This window comes from Pseudophryne corroboree, chromosome 2 (assembly GCF_028390025.1).
Source record: "Pseudophryne corroboree isolate aPseCor3 chromosome 2, aPseCor3.hap2, whole genome shotgun sequence".
In the NCBI taxonomy this organism is placed as follows: domain Eukaryota; kingdom Metazoa; phylum Chordata; class Amphibia; order Anura; family Myobatrachidae; genus Pseudophryne; species Pseudophryne corroboree.
In genome coordinates, this window is record NC_086445.1 from 145228759 (window position 1) to 145249723 (window position 20965).

The window sequence follows — 20965 nt, forward strand, 5'->3', positions numbered from 1 at the left end:
ACAGTGGTCAAGTCTGGAGACTTCACTACACATAAATATACTGGAACTAAGGGCCATTTACAACGCCCTGAGTCAAGCAGAGCCCCTGCTTCAAAACCACACAGTACTGATTCAGTCAGACAACATCACGGCGGTCGCCCATGTAAACCGCCAGGGCGGCACGAGAAGCAGGATGGCAATGGCAGAAGCCACAAAGATTCTTCGATGGGCGGAGAATCACGTGCTAGCACTGTCAGCAGTGTTCATTCCGGGAGTGGACAACTGGGAAGCAGACTTCCTCAGCAGGCACGACCTCCACCCGGGAGAGTGGGGACTTCATCAAGAAGTCTTCACACAGATTGTAAATCGCTGGGAACTGCCACGGGTGGACATGATGGCGTCCCGCCTCAACAAAAAGCTAAAAAAATATTGCGCCAGGTCAAGGGACCCTCAGGCGATAGCTGTGGACGCACTAGTGACACCGTGGGTGTACCAGTCGGTTTATGTGTTCCCTCCTCTTCCTCTCATACCCAAGGTACTGAGGATAGTAAGAAAGAGAGGAGTAAGAACTATACTCATCGTTCCGGATTGGCCAAGAAGAACTTGGTACCCAGAACTACAAGAAATGATCTCAGAGGACCCATGGCCTCTGCCTCTTAGACAGGACCTGTTACAGCAGGGGCCCTGTCTGTTCCAAGACTTACCGCGGCTGCGTTTGACGGCATGGGGGTTGAACGCCGGTTCCTAACGGAGAAGGGCATTCCAGATGAAGTTATTCCTACGCTGATAAAAGCTAGGAAGGATGTGACCGCAAAGCATTATCACCGCATATGGTGGAAATATGTCGCTTGGTGTGAGGCCAGGAAGGCCCCAACAGAGGAATTCCAGCTGGGTCGATTTCTGCACTTCCTACAGTCAGGGGTGACTATGGGCCTAAAATTGGGGTCCATAAAGGTCCAGATTTCGGCCCTATCTATTTTCGTTCAGACGTTTGTAAAGGGAGTGCTGCATATTCAGCCCCCTTTCGTGCCTCCAGTGGCACCTTGGGATCTTAACGTTGTGTTGGATTTCCTGATATCACACTGGTTTGAGCCACTTAAAACCGTGGAGTTAAAGTATCTCACGTGGAAGGTGGTCATGCTGTTGGCCTTAGCTTCAGCTAGGCGTGTGTCAGAATTGGCGGCTTTGTCATGTAAAAGCCCGTATCTGATCTTCCATATGGACAGGGCAGAATTGAGGACTCGTCCCCAATTTCTCCCAAAGGTGGTATCAGCGTTTCATTTGAACCAACCTATTGTGGTGCCTGCGGCTACTCGGGACTTGGAGGATTCCAAGTTGCTGGACGTAGTCCGGGCTTTGAAAATTTATGTTTCCAGGACGGCTGGAGTCAGGAAAACTGACTCGCTATTTATCCTGCATGCACCCAACAAGCTGGGTGCTCCTGCTTCAAAGCAAACTATTGCTCGCTGGATCTGTTGCACGATTCAGCTGGCACATTCTGCGGCTGGACTGCCGCATCCTAAATCAGTGACAGCCCATTCCACAAGGAAGGTGGGCTCTTCTTGGGTGGCTGCCCGAGGGGTCTTGCCTTTACAGCTTTGCCAAGCTGCTACTTGGTCGGGTTCAAACACATTTGCTAAATTCTACAAGTTTGATACCCTGGCTGAGGAGGACCTTGAGTTTGCTCATTCGGTGCTGCAGAGTCATCCGCACTCTCCCGCCCGTTTGGGAGCTTTGGTATAATCCCCATGGTCCTTACGGAGTTCCCAGCATCCACTAGGACGTCAGAGAAAATAAAAATTTACTCACCGGTAATTCTATTTCTCGTAGTCCGTAGTGGATGCTGGGCGCCCGTCCCAAGTGCGGACTCTCTGCAATACATGTATATAGTTATTGCTTCACTAAAGGGTTATTGTTATGAGCCATCCGTAAAAGGAGGCTCAGTTGTTGTTCATACTGTTAACTGGGTGTGGTTATCACAAGTTGTACAGTGTGATTGGTGTGGCTGGTATGAGTCTTACCCTGGATTCCAAATCCTTTCCTTGTTGTGTCGGCTCTTCCGGGCACAGTTTCCCTAACTGAGGTCTGGAGGAGGGGCATAGAGGGAGGAGCCAGTGCACACCAGATAGTACCTAATCTTTCTTTTAGAGTGCCTAGTCTCCTGCGGAGCCCGTCTATTCCCCATGGTCCTTACGGAGTTCCCAGCATCCACTACGTACTACGAGAAATAGAATTACCGGTGAGTAAATTCTTATTATTGACCCTGGGTCATATTAAAGATGCTGTCCTATATATGAGAGATGCTCAGAGGGACGTTGGCCTACTGGGTTCCAGAGCCAACGCTATGGCAATTTCTGCTAGACGAGCCCTATGGACCCGACAATGGACGGGTGATGCCGACTTGAAGAGACATATGGAGGTTTTACCTTACAAGGGTGAGGAGTTGTTTGGGGAAAGTCTCACGGACCTAGTTTCCACAGCTACGGCAGGTAAATCAACTTTTTTGCCGTACGTTTCCTCACAGCCTTAGAAAACGCCACATTATCAGATGCAGTCCTTTCGGTCGCATAAACCCAAGAGAGTAAGGGGATCTTCCTTTCTTGCCAGAGGTAAGGGCAGGGGGAAAAAAGCTGCCAACCACAGCTAGTTCCCAGGAGCAGAAGTCCTTCCCGGCCTCTACAAAATCCATCGCATGACGCTGGGGCTCCGCTGAGGGAGTCCGCCCCAGTGGGGGCACGTCTTCGACTTTTCAGCCACGTCTGGGTTCACTCACAGGTGGATCTCTGGGCGATAGAAATTGTGTCCCAGGGTTACAAGCTGGAATTCGAAGAGGTGACTCCTCGCCGATTTTTCAAATCTGCCCTACTGGCTTCTCCCCCAGATAGGGATATAGTTTTTAAATGCAATTCAAAAATTGTGTCTTCAACAAGTGGTGGTCAAAGTTACCCTGCTTCAGCAGGGGATGGGGTATTACTTAACCCTGTTTGTAGTCCCGAAACTGGACGGTTCGGTCAGACCCATTTTAAATTTAAAATCCTTAAACTTATACTTAAAAAGGTTCAAGATGGAATCGTTCAGAGCGGTCATCGCCAGCCTGGAAGGGGGGGATTATATGGTGTCCCTGGACATAAAGGATGCATACCTTCATGTTCCCATATATCCACCTCATCAGGCGTTCCTGAGATTTGCTGTACAGGATTGTCATTACCAATTTCAGACGTTTGGGCTTTCCACGGCCCCGAGGATTTTCACCAAGGTAATGGCGGAAATGATGGTGCTCCTGCGCAAGCAGGGTGTCACAATTATCCCGTACTTGGACGATCTAATAAAAGCGAGATCAAGAGAGCAGTTGCTGAACAGAGTATCGCTTTCCCTGAAGGTGTTGCAACAGCACGGCTGGATTCTCAATAACCCGAAGTCACAGTTGGTTCCAACGACTCGTTTGCCTTGCTTAGGCATGATTCTGGATACAGACCAGAAAAGAGTTTACCTTCCGATGGAAAAGGCCCAAGAACTCATGAATTTGGTCAGGGACCTATTGAAGCCAAAAAGGGTGTCGGTGCATCACTGCACTCGAGTTCTGGGGAAGATGGTAGCGTCTTACAAGGCCATACCATTCGGCAGGTTTCATGCGAGGACTTTCCAATGGGACCTTCTGGACAAGTGGTCCGGGTCACATCTACAGATTCATCAGATGATCACCCTGTCCCCCAGGGCCAGGGTATCTCTCCTGTGGTGGCTGCAGAGTGCTCACCTTCTAGAGGGTCGCAGGTTCGGCATTCAGGACTGGGTTCTGGTAACCACGGACGCGAGCCTCCGAGGTTGGGGAGCAGTCACACAGGGAAGAAACTTCCAAGGTCTCTGGTCAAGCAAGGAGGCTTGTCTTCACATCAACGTCCTGGAGTTGAGGGCCATATACAACGCCCTTCATCGAGCGGAGAAGTTGCTTTGCGACCTACCGGTTCTGATTCAGTCAGACAACATCACCGCAGTGGCTCATGTAAACCGCCAAGGCGGAACAAAGAGCAGAGTAGCAATGGCAGAAGCCACCAGGATTCTTTGCTGGGCGGAAAATCATGTAAGCGCTCTGACAGCAGTCTTCATTCCGGGAGTGGACAACTGGGAAGCAGACTTCCTCAGCAGACACGATCTACATCCAGGAGAGTGGGGACTTCATCAGGAAGTCTTTGCAGAGATTGCAAGTCAGTGGGGACTGCCTCAGATAGAGATGATGGCATCACGCCTCAACAAGAAACTACCGAGATATTGCGCCAGGTCAAGGGACCCTCAGGCGGTGGCAGTAGACGCCCTGGTGACACCGTGGATGTTCCAGTCGGTCTGTGTGTTTCCTCCTCTTCCTCTCATCTCCAAGGTATTGAGAATCCATAAGACGAAGAGGAGTACAGACAATTCTCATTGTTCCAGATTGGCCGCGAAGGGCCTGGTATCCGGATCTGCAGGAAATGCTCACAGAAGATCCGTGGACTCTTCCTCTCAGAAAGGACCTGTTACAACAGGGGCCCTGTCTGTTCCAAGACTTACCGCGGCTGTGTTTGACGGCATGGCGGTTGAACGCCGGATCCTAGCGGAAAAGGGCATTCCGGATGAGGTCATTCCTACTCTGATAAAGGCTAGGAAGGACGTGACAGCTAAACATTATCACCGTATATGGCGGAAGTATGTATCTTGGTGTGAGTCCAGGAATGCTCCTCCGGCAGAATTCCATCTGGGCCTTTTCCTTCACTTCCTACAGACTGGAGTGAATTTGGGTCTAAAATTAGGATCCATTAAGGTTCAGATTTCGGCCCTATCCATTTTCTTTCAGAAGGAATTGGCTTCTCTCCCAGAAGTACAGACTTTTATGAAGGGAGTGCTGCATATCCAGCCTCCTTTTGTACCTCAAGTGGCACCCTGGGACCTTAACGTGGTGTTGCGGTTCCTTAAATCTCACTGGTTTGAACCACTTAAAACGGTGGAATTAAAGTATCTCACTTGGAAAGTGGTCATGTTGTTCGCCTTGGCATCGGCTAGGCGAGTGTCTGAGTTGGCGGCTTTATCTCACAAAAGCCCCTATCTGATTTTCCATGTGGATAGAGCGGAATTGCGTACTCGTCCTCAATTTTTGCCCAAGGTGGTTTCATCTTTTCATATGAACCAGCCTATTGTGGTGCCTGTGGCTACGCGGGACTTGGAGGATTCAGAGTCCCTTGATGTGGTCAGGGCTTTGAAAATTTATGTGGCCAGAACGGCTCGGGTTAGGAAAACAGAGGCACTGTTTGTCCTGTATGCAGCCGACAAGGTTGGCGCTCCTGCTTCGAAGCAGACTATTGCTCGCTGGTTCTGTAACACGATTCAGCAGGCTCATTCTACGGCTGGATTGCCGTTACCAAATTCTGTAAAGGCCCATTCCACTAGGAAGTTGGCTCTTCTTGGGCGGCTGCCCGAGGTGTCTCTGCATTACAGTTGTGCCGAGCTGCTACGTGGTCGGGTTCAAACACCTTTGCAAAGTTCTACAAGTTTGATACCCTGGCTGACGAGGACCTCATGTTTGCTCAATCGGTGCTGCAGAGTCATCCGCACTCTCCCGCCCGTTTTGGAGCTTTGGTATAATCCCCATGGTCCTTACGGAGTCCCCAGCATCCTCTAGGACGTAAGAAAAAATAAGATTTTAAACCTACCGGTAAATCTTTTTCTCCTAGTCCGTAGAGGATGCTGGGCGCCCGTCCCAGTGCGGACTATCTTCTGCAAGACTTGTATATAGTTTTTGCTTACATAAGGGTTATGTTACAGTTAGGATCAGTCGTTGGCTGATGCTGTTTTGTTTCATACTGTTAACTGGTTCGTATATTCCATGTTATACGGTGTGGATGGTGTGGGCTGGTATGAATCTTGCCCTTAGGTTAACAAAAATCCTTTCCTCGTACTGTCCGTCTCCTCTGGGCACAGTTTCTCTAACTGAGGTCTGGAGGAGGGGCATAGAGGGAGGAGCCAGTGCACACCCATATCTAAAGTTCTTTTTAGTGCCCATGTCTCCTGCGGAGCCCGTCTATTCCCCATGGTTCTTACGGAGTCCCCAGCATCCTCTACGGACTAGGAGAAAAAGATTTACCGGTAGGTTTAAAATCTTATTTTCTCTAGCATCCATAAGGGATATTGGGGAATCTAGTACTATGGAGTATAGACGGGGTCCAAAGGAGACGGTGCATTTTAAAATTCTTCACTGGGTGTGCTGGCTTCTCATCTATGCCACCTCCCACAGGACGCCTCATCAGGCGTACCTGAAGTTTGCCCTGCTGGACAATCTCTACCAATTCCAGGCACTGCCCTTCGGCCTGTCCACAGCTCCAAGGGTGTTCACAAAGGTGATGGTGGAGATGATGTTCCATCTCCGAGTCCAGGGAGTCAATATTGTCCCTTACCTGGACGATCTACTGATCAAAGCAGGATCCAGGGAACTTTGTTGCTCCATGTCGACTGCACTGTCCAACTTCTGTCACACCATGGGTGGATTCTCAACTTACAGAAGTCCCACCTGGAGCCGACTCAGCGGCTCCTGTTCCTGGGGATGTTGCTGGATACTGTGGTCCAGAAGGTGTTCCTACCAGAGGACAAGGCTAGAACACTTCAGGAGATGGTCCGCATGGTGCTCCAACCTACTCGAGTGTCCATCCATCTTTGCACATTATTGTTGGGAAAGATAGTCGCCTCATAAGAAGCGATCCTCTATGGGAGGTTCCATGCCAGAACTTTTCAGCTGGATCTCCTGAGCAAATGGTCCGGCTCACATCTTCAGATGCACCGGATGATACGGCTGTCGCCTCAGGCCAGGATTTCCCTCCTGTGGTGGTTGCAGTCCTCCACCAATCTACTGGAGGGCCGGAGTTTCGGGGTTCAGGATTGGAACCTCCTCACGACAGATGCGAGTCTAACAGGATGGGGAGCTGTCACCCAAGGGGCACAGTTCCAGGGCAGGTAGTCAGCCCATGAAAGCCTCCTTCCGATCAACATTCTGGAACTTCGGGCGATCTACAATGCACTGCTTCAGTACTCTCCTCTGCTCACAGATCACGCGATCCAAGTACAGTCGGACAACACCAGAGCAGTGGCGTACATCAATTGGCGAGGAGGGACAAAAAGCAGAGCGTGCATGCGGGAGGTGTCAAGGATACTCCTCTGGGCAGAAAGAAATGCAAGAGCAATGTCCGCAATCTTCATTCCGGGAGTGGACAACTGGGAACTGTACTTCATGAGTCGTCATGATCTACACCCGGGGGAGTGGAGTCTCCGCCAGCAGGTGTTCCAGCAGATCATCCACCAGTGGGGCTGCCCACAGATAGACATGATGGTTTCTCATCTCAACAAGAAGCTTCACTGGTATTGCTCACGAACCAGGGACTTTCAGGCGAGGGCAGTGGATGCACTGGCGTCGCCTTCGCCTTACCGGCTGGTCTACCTGTTTCCACCGATTCCGTTGCTCCCAAGGGTGCTCAAGCGTATCACAAATCAGGGAGTCCAGGCAATTCTGATCGTCCCGGATTGGCCTCGGAGGACATGGTACACAGATCTTCTGGACATGTCCCTCGAAGATCCTTGGCCTCTACCTCTCAGTAGAGATCTTCTTCAACAAGGACCGTTCGTCTACCCGGACTTACGGGGCGACTTCGTTTGACGGTATGGGAGTTGAGCGGAACATCCTAGCTCAAAAGGGCCTTTCCAAAAAGGTTATTGCTACCATGGTGCAGGCCAGGAAGCCTGTGATGTCAAAACACTATCATCATACCTGGAGGCGATATGTCTCTTGGTGCGAGGAACACGTGTATCTGCCTGCTGAGTTTCACTTGGGACGTTTCTTAAGTTTCCTGCAGGCTGGTGTGGGTAAGGGATTACGTCTGAGTTCCATTAAGGTCCAGATATCAGCTCTCTCCATTTTCTTCCAGAAGAAATTGGCAGTGTTGCCAGAAGTTCAAACCTTCTTGCAAGGGGGTACTCCACATACAACCTCCTTTTGTGCCGCCTACGGCACCCTGGGATTTGAATGCAGTGTTGGAATTTCTACAGTCCTCCTGGTTTGAACCTCTGATGACTGTAGAAGACAAGTACTTCACGTGGAAGACGATGATGTTACTGGCCCTGGCTTCTGCTCGACATGTCTCAGAATTGGGGATCTTATCGTGTAAAAGTCCGTACTTGGTCTTTTACGAGGACAGAGCGGAGCTCCGGATAAGCAGCAGTTCCTGCTGAAGGTTGTCTCCGCATTTCACCTGAATTAACCTATTGTGGTTCCGTCGAGTTCTGGTTCTTCTGCTCCTCCGGAGGCATTGGATGCTGTGTGAGCCTTGAAGATCTATATCGAGAGGCCGGCTCGGATCAGAAAGACTGATTCCTTGTTCGTGCTCTTTTATGCGCATAAAAAGGGTTGTCCTGCTTCGAAGCAGTCTATTGCTCGTTGGCTTAGGCTTACTATCCAACAGGCCTATGTGTCGGCAGCCTTACCTGTTCCTAAGTCTCTAATGGCCCACTCTACAAGATCAGTGGGCTCTTCCTGGGCGGCTGCCTTGCAACTATGCCAAGCGGCTACCTGGTCGGGGGAAGAACACTTTTGTTAAGTTCTAAAAGTTTGATTCACTGGCCAAAGAGGCTACCCAGTTTGGGCAGCAGTCTCTGCCCGTTCTGGAAGCTTTGGGACGTCCCCATCGTACTAGATTCCGTAATATCCCTTATGGATGCTAGAGACTATAGGATTTTAATTACCTACCGGTAAATCTTTTTCTCGTACTCCATTAGGGATATTGGGCGCCTGCCTCAGTGCCTTGACTTTTCTACAGGTTCTTGTTCTATAGTTACTTGTTCAGCTGTTGCTGTTATTGTTCCCAGCCGTTGCTGGTCATTCTATGTTAGTGGTGTGCTGGTATATAAATCTCACCACTCTTTGTTATGATGTTCTTTTTCTCATATGTCATTTCTCCTTTGGGCACGTTTTTACCTATAACTGCCTGTGGGAGGGGTCATAGAGTGGAGGAGCCAGCACACCCAGTGAAGAAATTGAAAGTGCACCAGCTCCTTTAGACCTCGTCTATACCCTATCGTACTAGATTCCCCAATATCCCTTATGGACTGTGAGAAAAGGATTTACCAGTAGGTAATTAAAATCCTATTTTTCTATTTTTAACACATCCCTTCATTGCTTTTTCATGACTGCCACCTTTATAGTGCAGTTGTATGTGGGGTACAAGTAAATGGGATAAGGGTATTTTAACAATATTGGGGGACTGGATCCCTCTCAATGGGAATTTAGGCAGTGATCCAGTCAAACATCTGAACCGGATTAAACGTGTAACAACCGAACCTCCCTACACCTGAGGATTTCCTATTGTGAATGAGGAAACGGAGTTCCAGAATTTAGGTCTGAAAAATAATTCTTGGCCATTTTTAAATTTGTTAACAAAGGGTCACTACTTTCATCCTATGGGGAACACAGCGCCTTGCGGATGTAGTCTCAGCCAGGAGTTTGTCACACAAACTAAAATATTCACAGTTTGAAACTTCCCAATGTTCATATATACCCACCCTACAGAGAATCAATTTGTTTTATTTTGTTTTCTTTGTTAATGTTCGTAGCAGTAGGGTTCTTTGTTGCACACCCTCATGGCAGATATTTTTTTTTTTATTTGAAGAGGTGAAGGAATCCAGATTTTGTTTGCTAGCATCAGACTGACCAAAATAGTTGTGGTAAACAGACTTTTATAGGGGGTCAATCTAATTCCTGGTGAAACATCAGTGTAGCAATAGCCCCACTTTACAGTAGCCAGAACTCACAAAACGGCTTGCAGCCCCATTCAACACTTTTGAGAGACTACTGGCAGAAACCTGGATGCATGGGGATGCAGTGCCGTTGCTGGTGCCGAAATGCAATGGCAACAACCACCCTTTGCATCTGATTTGATTGACCACTTTAAATTGTCAGCAGATCCCCTTTTGTTCCTTCCTCTAGGACAGGACCTTTTAAGTCAGAAATAGTTTTATCATCTGGGATTAGTGCAATGGACTTCAATGGCGTTTCTGTTTAAAGTCATGTTTCTCAAGGCAGTGACCATGCTCAGGACTAGAAAACTTGCCTCTGGAATTAATTATCTGTGTTTTAGAAGACTTCTATTGGGGTAGGGTCTTCATAGTTTTTTTATTATCACCAGGGTTGGGGAAAAAAAAAAAACAGTTTAAAAAAAATAATTATATATATATATATATATATATATTTTAAACCAATTATTTCCCCGTTTGTTATAATACTGTGAAATATTGCTATGTATTAAAAACCTTGATCAGCCATCTTTTAATGCTTTCTAACATTAACAATCTAAAGTTATTAGGCTTTGTCATGATTTATTTGAAATCTTTCAATAAAACAAATTTTAGACTAAATATAATTAAAACATGCAAAAGTACATTTCAGAGAACGCAGAAACACAAAAAAAGTAGTTAAGCCGTAGCACTGGATATGTCACGGTCATAAAACATTTTGAATAAAAATACTAGTTAAGACCGTTTTCAGTTTCCAGTGTGTGTTCGAAGATTCAAATGAACTAAACCAAAAGAAGTAAAAATTCTTTCTAGCTGAAGATGATTGAGCAATCAGAAGTTGTTCAGCAATGGGAAATACATTTAGGTTTTGAATTGAAGTAAACATGAAGATTAAACCATGAGGTGTTTTTCTGTGTATTGTCTGTTTAATGTGTTGGTGTTTACTCTTTAAGACTGTGAGTGTTAACTGTTTTTTTCCTGTTAAATGGGAATGTTTGGGGAGAAGCTTGATGCTAGGCAGATTTAGGACGTCTCTTATTTGATTCACCTCCCTATATCTTTGGTGTGTGTGTGTGTGTGTGTGTGTGTGTGTGTGTGTGTGTGTGTGTGTGTGTGAGATTTACTGCATTGGTTCAGCTTACTTTAGATTAAGACCACAAGCAACAAAAATATGGAATAATACCAGGGATTCCCTTACAACAGGCTTTTTTTTTTTTTTTTAAGCAGTGTTTAAAAAAAAAAAAAAAATTTGGTTTCAACCAGCCAACCATGATTTTCAAATTCAGTTTGACTTTATTTTACATTTACCTGAGCAGGCAGTGAGTCAGCGCTGGAGGAGCCCGGCCCCAACAATCCCCAGCCCCTAATATGCCTTTGCAGTGGTGCGTCTCTCCTGTGCTTCATAGCATGGGAGCCTCAGCTGAGAACTGTGTTGGACAGCCACCATGGGTCCCTGGAGTTCCTGGTTTTACCTTAATTGTGTTTGTGTACAAAGATGCTAGTTTTGGACAGAAGATGATGTGCACTATAACCCAAGATCCTGTGCTCTTTATAGGATAAAAGAGAAATCGTGAATTTTTGTCTTTAGGTTAGGATTTTAAGTTTACTGATGTGTCCACATACACCTGATCTATATCGTGCCATATATAGTGAGGTTTAGCATGCCATAGACTCTGAGATATAGCCATGCTTTGTGTTTTTTTCATGTGCTACTTTAATATACTACTTTATACATAATCTATTATGGCAAATAAAACTTTCAGATCCACTCGCCACTCGTAGAAAAAAGTTTAGTCGTTCTATGCATGGCGTGCCAAACTGAGCAAAATAGAAAAGGTATATGTGGACACAAAAGGTGTAGGTTCATGGATTCCATTGGAAACATTGCTCGCCCACAGTTCCCTTCTAGTTTTTCTGCACAGGTTTACGAAGTGAAATATTTTGGGGGATATGTTTTCTCTCTGTTCTGCGGGGCTTGATTAGAAAAATGAATGGCATTTCCTTTAGGTTAGGGCTAAAGAAAGTGGAGGAGTTTCAGGCACATTGATAATCTTTGTGTGCTAAACTTCTTTCTGAAGCTCTATATCCCTAAGGACTACTGTCCCACCAATGGATTTCTTTAAAGCATTTAGAGTAAAAAAAAAAAATAGAGCTATCTATAGATATGATTAATGCTAATGTTTAACAAATTACTGTTAATATATTCTCGTTTCTTCTCAGTAAACCTGACATGTCCCGGCTTCGGCTAGCTGCTGGCGCTGCAATTGTGAAGTTGGCTCAGGAGCCATGTTACCATGAAATCATTACCTTAGAACAGTACCAGCTATGTGCATTAGTAGTCAACGTAAGTACTATACAGCACTGTATTCATGTATCTTCTTATGCTTTACTCAGTACATAGATCCAATTTGTTACATTTTGTATGAAAATAGAAAGCATTTCTATGAAACACATTATACACTAAAAGCATCTTCTATTTGAATAGTTGTTGTTTTTTGTTTTTTTTATATATATAATCCTATTGGAATTGTTTTTATGCTAATAATGTAATCAATGGTATAGGTTAGGAAATTCTAGACTGTAAAAGCCAAGGCCCACTGTTGTATTTGTTTTGTTTGGTTCGTTTGCTGCACTAACCAAGAGCATGCTGCGATTATTTAGAGAATTCATCTAGAATTATTTGTGGGAATAATATTTTTCTCTAACGTCCTAGTGGATGCTGGGGACTCCGTAAGGACCATGGGGAATAGACGGGCTCCGCAGGAGACATGGGCACTTTAAGAAAGAATTTAGATTCTGGTGTGCTCTGGCTCCTCCCTCTGTCCCTCCTCCAGACCTCAGTTTGAATCTGTGCCCGTACGAGCTGGGTGCTGTTCAGTGAGCTCTCCTGAGCTTGCTGTAAGAAAGTATTTTGTTAGGTTTTATTATTTTCAGGGAGCTCTGCTGGCAACAGACTCCCTGCATCGTGGGACTGAGGGGAGAGAAGCAGCCCTACTCTCTGCAGATAGGTCCTGCTTCTTAGGCTACTGGACACCATTAGCTCCAGAGGGATCGTACACAGGATCTCACCCTCGTCGTCCGATCCCGGAGCCGCGCCGCCGTCCCGCTCGCAGAGCCAGAAGACAGAAGCCGGGTGAAAGAAGCAAGAAGACTTCGAAATCGGCGGCAGAAGACTCCAGTCTTCACTGAGGTAGCGCACAGCGCTGCAGCTGTGCGCCATTGCTCCCACACTACACCCACATACTCCGGTCACTGTAAGGGCGCAGGGGGGGGGGGCGGCGGCGCCCTGGGCAGCAATTAGAGACCTCTTTGGCAAAAGTTTGCATATATACAGTTGGGCACTGTATATATGTATGAGCCCCCGCCAAAAATTGTACATTAAAGCGGGACAGAAGCCCGCCGTCGAGGGGGGCGGGGCTTCTTCCTCAGCACTCACCAGCGCCATGTTTTTTCTCCACAGCACCGCTGAAAGGAAGCTCCCCAGCCTCTCCCCTGCAGATACACGGTAGAAGCGGGTAAAAAGAGAGGGGGGGCACATAATTAGGTGCAAAAATCAATATAAACAGTAGCTACTGGGTTAACATTAAGTTACTGTGTTATTCCTGGGTTAATAGTGCTGGGGTGTGTGCTGGCATACTCTCTCTGTCTCTCCAAAGGGCCTTGTGGGGGAATTGTCCTCAGATGAGCATTCCCTGAGTGTGTGGTGTGTCGGTACGTGTGTGTCGACATGTCTGAGGTAAAAGGCTCCCCTAAGGAGGAGATGGAGCAAATGTGTGTGTGAGGGTGTCTCCGTCGACAACGCGGACACCTGTTTGGATATGTGTATATTAAGTGCTAAGGTGAATTTATTGCACAAAAGATTAGAGAACAGACAGGGAATCTACCCATGTCTGTCCCTATGTCGCAGAGACCTTCAGAGTCTCTCAATGATCACTATCCAAAATAATAGACACTGATATCGACACGGAGTTTGACTCCAGTGTCGACTACGATAATGCAAAGTTACAGCCAAAATGGCAGAAATATTTGATTATTGTAATAAAAGATGATTTGCATATCACTGATGACTCATCTGTCCCTGACACAAGGGTACACATGTTTAAGGGGAAGAAAGCTGAGGTAAATTTCCCTCCTCTCATGATGAAAAAGAGCAGGACTCTCCAGACAAGAGACTGCAGTTTCCCACAAAGAATTCTCAGGGAGTATCCTTTCCCTACTAGGGCCAGGATACGATGGGAATCTTCCCCCTAGGGTGTCACGTTTGCCCAAAAGGTAGCCCTAACGTAACAGCTATCCCCAGGGATCCTGCAGATAGCGTGCACATTCTGGTACACTACTCAGACCGGCGATTGTGTCGGCATGTGTTTATAGCGATGTAGCAGCGTGGACAGGTACCTTATCAGCAGAGATTGAGACCCTAGTATGTATATATACATATATATATATATGTATATATAGAGATAGATATATATATATATATATATATATATATATATATTAAAGATGCTGTCTTAAGAGATATATATATAAAACATGCCCAAAGAGACATTAGTCTACTGGGTTCTAGAGTCAAAGCTATGTCGATTTCTGCTTGACGTGTCCTGTAGAATATGCAATGGACAGATGATGCCGACTTAAGAGGCATATGGAAGGCTGAGGATTGTGTGGAGAAGGGTTCTCGGACCTGGTCTCCACAGCTATAGCTGGTAATTCTGATATTTTGCCTTATATTCCTGCACAGCCTAGGAAAGCACGACATTATCAAATGCAGCCTTTCGAACACAAAGAAACAAGAAAGTCCGAGGTGCGTCCTTTCTTGCCAGAGGCAGGGGCAGAGGAAAGAAGCTGCACAACACAGCTAGTTCTTAGGAACAGAAGTCCTCCCCGGCCTCTACAAAATCCACCGCATGTCGCTGGGGCTCCACAGGCGGAGCTAGTCCCGGTGGGGGCATACCTTCGTAAGTTCAGCCACAAGTGGGTTCACTCCCTGTTGGATTCCTGGGCAATAGATATTGTGTCTCAGGGATACAAGCTGGACTTTGAGGAGACGCCCCCTCACGGACGGCCCTGCCGGCTTCCCCCCACGAGAGGGAAATAGTGTTAACTGCAATTCACAAATTGTATCTTCAACAGGTGGTGGTCAAGGTTCCCCTCCTTCAACAAGGAGGGGGTTATTATTCGACCATGTTGTAGTCCCGAAACCGGACGGTTCGGTCAGACCCATATTGAATTTAAAATCCCTGAAAATATACCTGAAAAGGTTCAAATTCAAGATGGAATCGCTCAGAGCGGTCATCGCAAGCCTGAAAGGGGGAGATTTTATGGTGTTTCTGGACATAAAGGATGCATACCTTCATGTCCCCATTTATCCACCTCATCAGGCGTACCTCAGAATTGCGGTACGGGATTGTCATTACCAATTCAGACGTTGCCGTTTGGTCTCTCCGCGGCCCCGAGAATATTCACCAAGGTAATGGCGGAAATGATGGTGCTCCTGCGGAAGCAAGGTGTCACTATTATCCCGTACTTGGACGATCTCCTCATAAAAGCGAGATCTAGAGAGCAGTTGCTGAACAGCTTATCACTTTCTCTGGAAGTGTAACGGCAACACGGCTGGATTCTATATATTCCAAAGTCGCAGTTGGTTCCTACAGCTCATCTGCCTCTCCTAGGCATGATCCTAGACACAGACCAGAAAAGGGTCTATCTCCCGATAGAGAGAGCTCAGGAGCTCATGACACTGGTCAGGAATCTATTAAAACCAAAACAGGTGTCAGTGCATCACTGCACTCGAGTCCTGGGAAGGATGGTGGCATCATACGAGGCCATTCCCTTCGGCAGGTTCCATGCGAGGACCTTCCAATGGGACTTACTGGACAAGTGGTCCGGATCACATCTTCAGATGCATCGGTTAATCACCCTGTCCCCCAGGGCCAGGGTGTCACTCCTGTGGTGGCTGCAGAGTTCGCACCTTCTAGAGGGACGCAGATTCGGAATTCAGGACTGGGTCCTGGTGACCACGGACACTAGCCTCCGAGGGTGGGGAGCAGTCACACAGGGAAGAAATTTCCAAGGTCTGTGGTCAAGTCAAGAGACTTGCCTTCACATCAACATCCTGGAACTAAGGGCCGTATACAGCGCCCTACGTCAAGCGGAGCACTTGCTTCGCGACCAACCGGTTCTGATTCAGACAGACAACATCACCGCAGTGGCTCATGTGAACCGCCAAGGCGGCACAAGGAGCAGAGGGGCGAGGGCAGAAGCCACCAGTATTCTTCGCTGGGCGGAGAATCACGTAAGCGCTCTGTCAGCAGTGTTCATCCCGGGAGTGGACAACTGGGAACCAGACTTCCTCAGCAGACACGACCTCCACCCGGGAGAGTGGGGACTTCATCAGGAAGTCTTCATACAGATCACATATCGGTGGGAACTGCCACAGGTGGACATGATGGCATCCCGCCTCAACAAAAAACTACAGAGGTATTGCGCCAGGTCAAGAGACCCTCAAGCAATAGCGGTAGATGCCCTGGTGACATCGTGGGTGTTCCAGTCGGTCTATGTATTTCCTCCTCTTCCTCTCATACCAAGGTGCTGAGGCTAATAAGAAAAAGAGGAGTGAGAACAATCTTCATTGTTCCAGATTGGCCACGAAGGACCTGGTATCCAGATCTGCAAGAAATGCTCACAGAGGACCCGTGGCCTCTTCCTCTAAGACAGGACCTGTTCCAAATGGATTGGACAGAATGCTCTTTAGATGTTGAGTCTCGGGCTACAAATTTTTTTTTCGATATGGCTTCCCTATATAATTACATTGCCTGTTAATACCAAAGAAAATATTCGTAAAGTAGTAAGATTGTCTACTTGGTATAATATGGCAACTCTCACTGATGGGTCACCACCGTTTTGAGCCTTTTTACATGGGTCTTTTGCCATTGGATGTCTACTACGCCACTTCTAAATTTAGCCATATATGTGTGTAATTGATTTATTTTGTTATACTGCATTTTAAGATTATTAGGGATTTGGCAATTTGGTTTCCCAATATTCCACAATTTAACATATCACTATAAGACTCGGATGATGGATTAGTCTATTTGTCTTTAATTCTATGTGTTAATAACGTTGAATGTGTGTTGCCTCTCTTTGCTTCTTTTCAATAAACACAATTTAAAAAAAAAGACAGGACCTGTTGCAACAGGGGACCTGTCTGTTCCAAGACTTACCGCGGCTGCGTTTGATGGCATGGCGGTTGAACGCCGGATCCTAGCAGAAAAGGGCATTCCGGACGAGGTCATTCCTACGCTGATAAAGGCTAGGAAGGACGTGACAGCTAAACATTATCACCGTATATGGCGAAAATATGTTTCTTGGTGTGAGGCCAGGAATGCTCCTACAGAGGAATTCCAGCTTGGCTGTTTCCTCCACTTCCTTCAGTCGGGAGTGAATTTGGGCCTGAAATTGGGCTCTTTTAAGGTCCAGATTTCGTCCCTATCCATTTTCTTTCAAAAAGAGTTTTCTTCTCTACCAGAAGTTCAGACGTTTGTAAAGGGAGTGCTGCATATTCAGCCTCCTTTTGTGCCTCCAGTGGCACCTTGGGATCTTAACGTGGTGTTTAGTTTCCTGAAATCACACTGGTTTGAACCACTTAAAACGGTGGAGTTAAAATATCTCACGTGGAAGGTGGTCATGCTATTAGCCTTGGCTTCGGCTAGGCGTGGGTCAGAATTAGCGGCTTTGTCACATAAAAGCCCCTATCTGGTTTTCCATATGGATAGAGCAGAATTGCGGACCCGTCCACAATTTCTGCCAAAAGTGGTGTCATCTTTTCATATGAACCAACCTATTGTGGTGCCTGTGGCTACTCGTGACTTGGAGGATTCCGAGTTACTGGATGTGGTCAGGGCTTTGAAGGTTTATGTAGCCAGAACGGCTAGAGTCAGGAAAATGGAGTTGCTGTTTATCCTGTATGCATCCAACAAGCTGGGTGCTTCTGCTTCAAAGCAAACTATTGCTCGCTGGATCTGTAACACGATTCAGCAGGCTCATTCTGCGGCTGGATTGCCGCTGCCAAAATCAGTTAAAGCCCATTCCACTAGGAACGTGGGCTCTTCTTGGGCGGCTGCCCGAGGTGTCTCGGCATTACAACTATGCCGAGCTGATACTTGGTCAGGTACAAACACTTTTGCAAAGTTCTACAAGTTTGATACCCTGGCTGATGAGGACCTATTGTTGCTCAATCGGTGCTGCAGAGTCATCCGCACTCTCCCGCCCGTTTTGGGAGCTTTGGTATAATCCCCATGGTCCTTACGGAGTCCCCAGCATCCACTAGGACGTTAGAGAAAATATTATTTTACTTACCGGTAAATCTATTTCTTGTAGTCCGTAGTGGATGCTGGGCGCCCGTCCCAAGTGCGGACTTCTTCTGCAATACTTGTATATAGTTAGTGCTGCAATAAGGGCTATGTTATTGTTGCATCAGGGTTGAACTGATGCTCTGTTGTTCATACTGTTGACTGGGTAAGTTTATCACAAGTTATACGGTGTGATTGGTGTGGCTGGTATGTATCTTGCCCTGGATTACCAAAATCCTTTCCTTGTACTGTCAGCTCTTCCGGGCACAGTTTCTCTAACTGAGGTCTGGAGGAGGGACATAGAGGGAGGAGCCAGAGCACACCAGAATCTAAATTCTTTCTTAAAGTGCCCATGTCTCCTGCGGAGCCCGTCTATTCCCCATGGTCCTTACGGAGTCCCCAGCATCCACTACGGACTACGAGAAATAGATTTACCGGTAAGTAAAATCTTATTATTTGCAGCCCCATCACCATTCGTTGTGCAGATGTTCTGTCTATACTTATTTTGCTGATGATTGTGCTTGGATAGCTTGTATTTGTATTTTCTGTTTGCAATAGGATGAGTGTTACCAGGTCAGACAGTTGTTTGCGCAAAAACTACACAAAGGTCTTGCTCGATTACGGCTTCCGCTGGAGTACATGGCTATCTGTGCCCTTTGTGCAAAAGACCCCGTGAAGGAGAGGAGGGCACATGCCAGGCAGTGTCTGGTGAAAAATATCAATGTTAGAAGAGAGTATCTGAAGCAACATGCTGCAGTAAGTGGTAAGTAGGAATACAAGGTCAGATGTTTGGTGCGCATGATTTTCACAGCTGCTGAGCTAGGGCTTGGTACAGAATTGCTCACACAGTTGCTGCGGATCCCGTGATCTATGGCAACAGTAGAGTTTCAGCCTGCAAACGTGCCGTTAGGGGAGTGGCGTCTGGACAATGCAGGCGTGTACGGGCCGTTTTAACGTCACACACGGCCGCTGCTTGGGGAAAACATGGGGCTGGTGCACCATGCTGCGTCTGCAGGAAGGGGTGGCTACCTGTAAGGCCAAAGGTCACGTTGCCTGCATTGCGTTCAAATTTTTTAATACGAACATAGCTCTGGGTGGTGCTTCTCATGCTGGGTGGCCCCCAGCATGAGATTTTTATCAGCAGGTTTTGCGATTTAGCAGAAGCTGCTACTGAAGCTGAGTGAGGGCCTTGGTGTGCAACTGGACAGTTATAGAATTAAATTTAATGGTCATAAGGTAAACTTGCCAGTGCTGTGACAGCCAAAGGCAGGGAATCTCGACTGGAATCTGTTTAGGGTGGCTTGCTTAGTATCCTCAATGGGGAAGTGCAGGGGTTGAAGGTCTTTGGGCAGTCTGCTTAAGCCATGTTTTCTTTAGCGCATCACGTGCTATTTTCCATCCATCTGTGTTTGTGTTATTTAGGCACTTGTATGGTATTTTTTAAGCTCCATTCTGCAGACATGTCCAAACACTTTAAATTTTAATAAAAGATTCAATTGTGGATTAGTCTTGACAAAGTTTTCAAATGTTTTAATATCTACAGCAGTCTGTTACTTTCACTTGTAGAATGTTTTGGAAGTACTTCATTTGAAAACATTCTAGCCATATTAGATCGCTTTTAAGGATTGTCCATGATTCTGATCCATAAAGTAATCTTGTTGTAACCAATACATTGAGTACCTTAATTTTTGTGCCAATGGTAATGTCCTGTTCTAGAGGCCATTCTTCAGAGGGGGGTTATACAATCAAGTGGCGTTTTTTTCGACAGATCGATAAAACTGCACTAATTTGACACTGGGTATTCAATTGACGTCACCTGTTTTTGAATCCGTTTTCGTCCCATGCCATGCCATTTCATTTATTTTTTGTCAAATCAGCATGGGCGAAAAGTGCGACAAAAACGGGCGAAAACGCCTGTGAATTCACCAAAACACTTGTATCGATGGCAGATACACGTGGTTTTCGCCAGTGCCAGATTTTTTTGATCAGTCGAAAAAACGGCACGGACATTGAATAGGTTGAATGCAAATTCGACCTAAAAACAGGCGAAAAGTGCAGTTTTTTTTAGACTGGTCCAAAAACTGCACTAATTGAATACCCCAGACTCAAAGGCAGCTTTAGCACAACCTATACAGCTCATGATGTTGCTTGTAGCAGCTTTCTTTTGACCATTGACAGTTGAACCCAGGTATTTAATGATTTTTTTCCACACACAACCGCTCAGAAAGTGTCATTTTTTTTCTGATTTAATAACGTATAAAAAGCAGTTTTAATAGTATATTAAAGTATTTCAGGTCTACCACCCCCCAAGGGTTTTAAATTCTATTAATAATACCCCTGACCTGGCCAGGTTATGTACTCCTGTCTATGATGCGACCAAGCCTGGCTAGAGATGGACATCAATGATTAGAAAACGTCTATGGTTTATGGCCGATGTAGAATACTTTTACCATTGGTGGTGGAGACCAAGATGGTTTCCCTTCATCGTGGCATAATCAATTTTTTTTTCTTATAACGAGGTGCCAGGACAGGGAGCATAGCTCCGCCCAACGACAATTGCGAAGCTCGTCCCGTGTTTTGATTGTCCCATAGGCCAGTTAGTGAGAGAACAGGGATGACCATCGGTTGTGGAAACCATTACTGGCAAACATACAGCCTTCACAGATCTAGTCTACGCCAATTAAATCGTCTTCCTAGCCGAAAACATGTACGGTGCCCAAAACATCCTAAATAAGCTCTGCACAAATACAACTGGACACCAGCAGGTTGTTTTTACATAATGTGTGTCATGAGCATGTAGATTGAATTGCAAGCTATTGTGAGGGGGACCTTATGCA

General features: G+C 46.5%; 1 protein-coding gene across 1 annotated transcript in view; it reads left to right on the forward strand.

The window, feature by feature from the left end:
- The window catches only part of PDS5B (PDS5 cohesin associated factor B), a 340516-nt gene that overhangs the window by 256205 nt on the left and 63346 nt on the right, over positions 1–20965 (forward strand). The window contains exons 24-25 of the mRNA XM_063951787.1: positions 11998–12121; positions 18687–18891. Coding sequence (XP_063807857.1) covers positions 11998–12121; positions 18687–18891 — 329 coding nt within the window. The remainder of the gene's footprint in view (positions 1–11997; positions 12122–18686; positions 18892–20965) is intronic.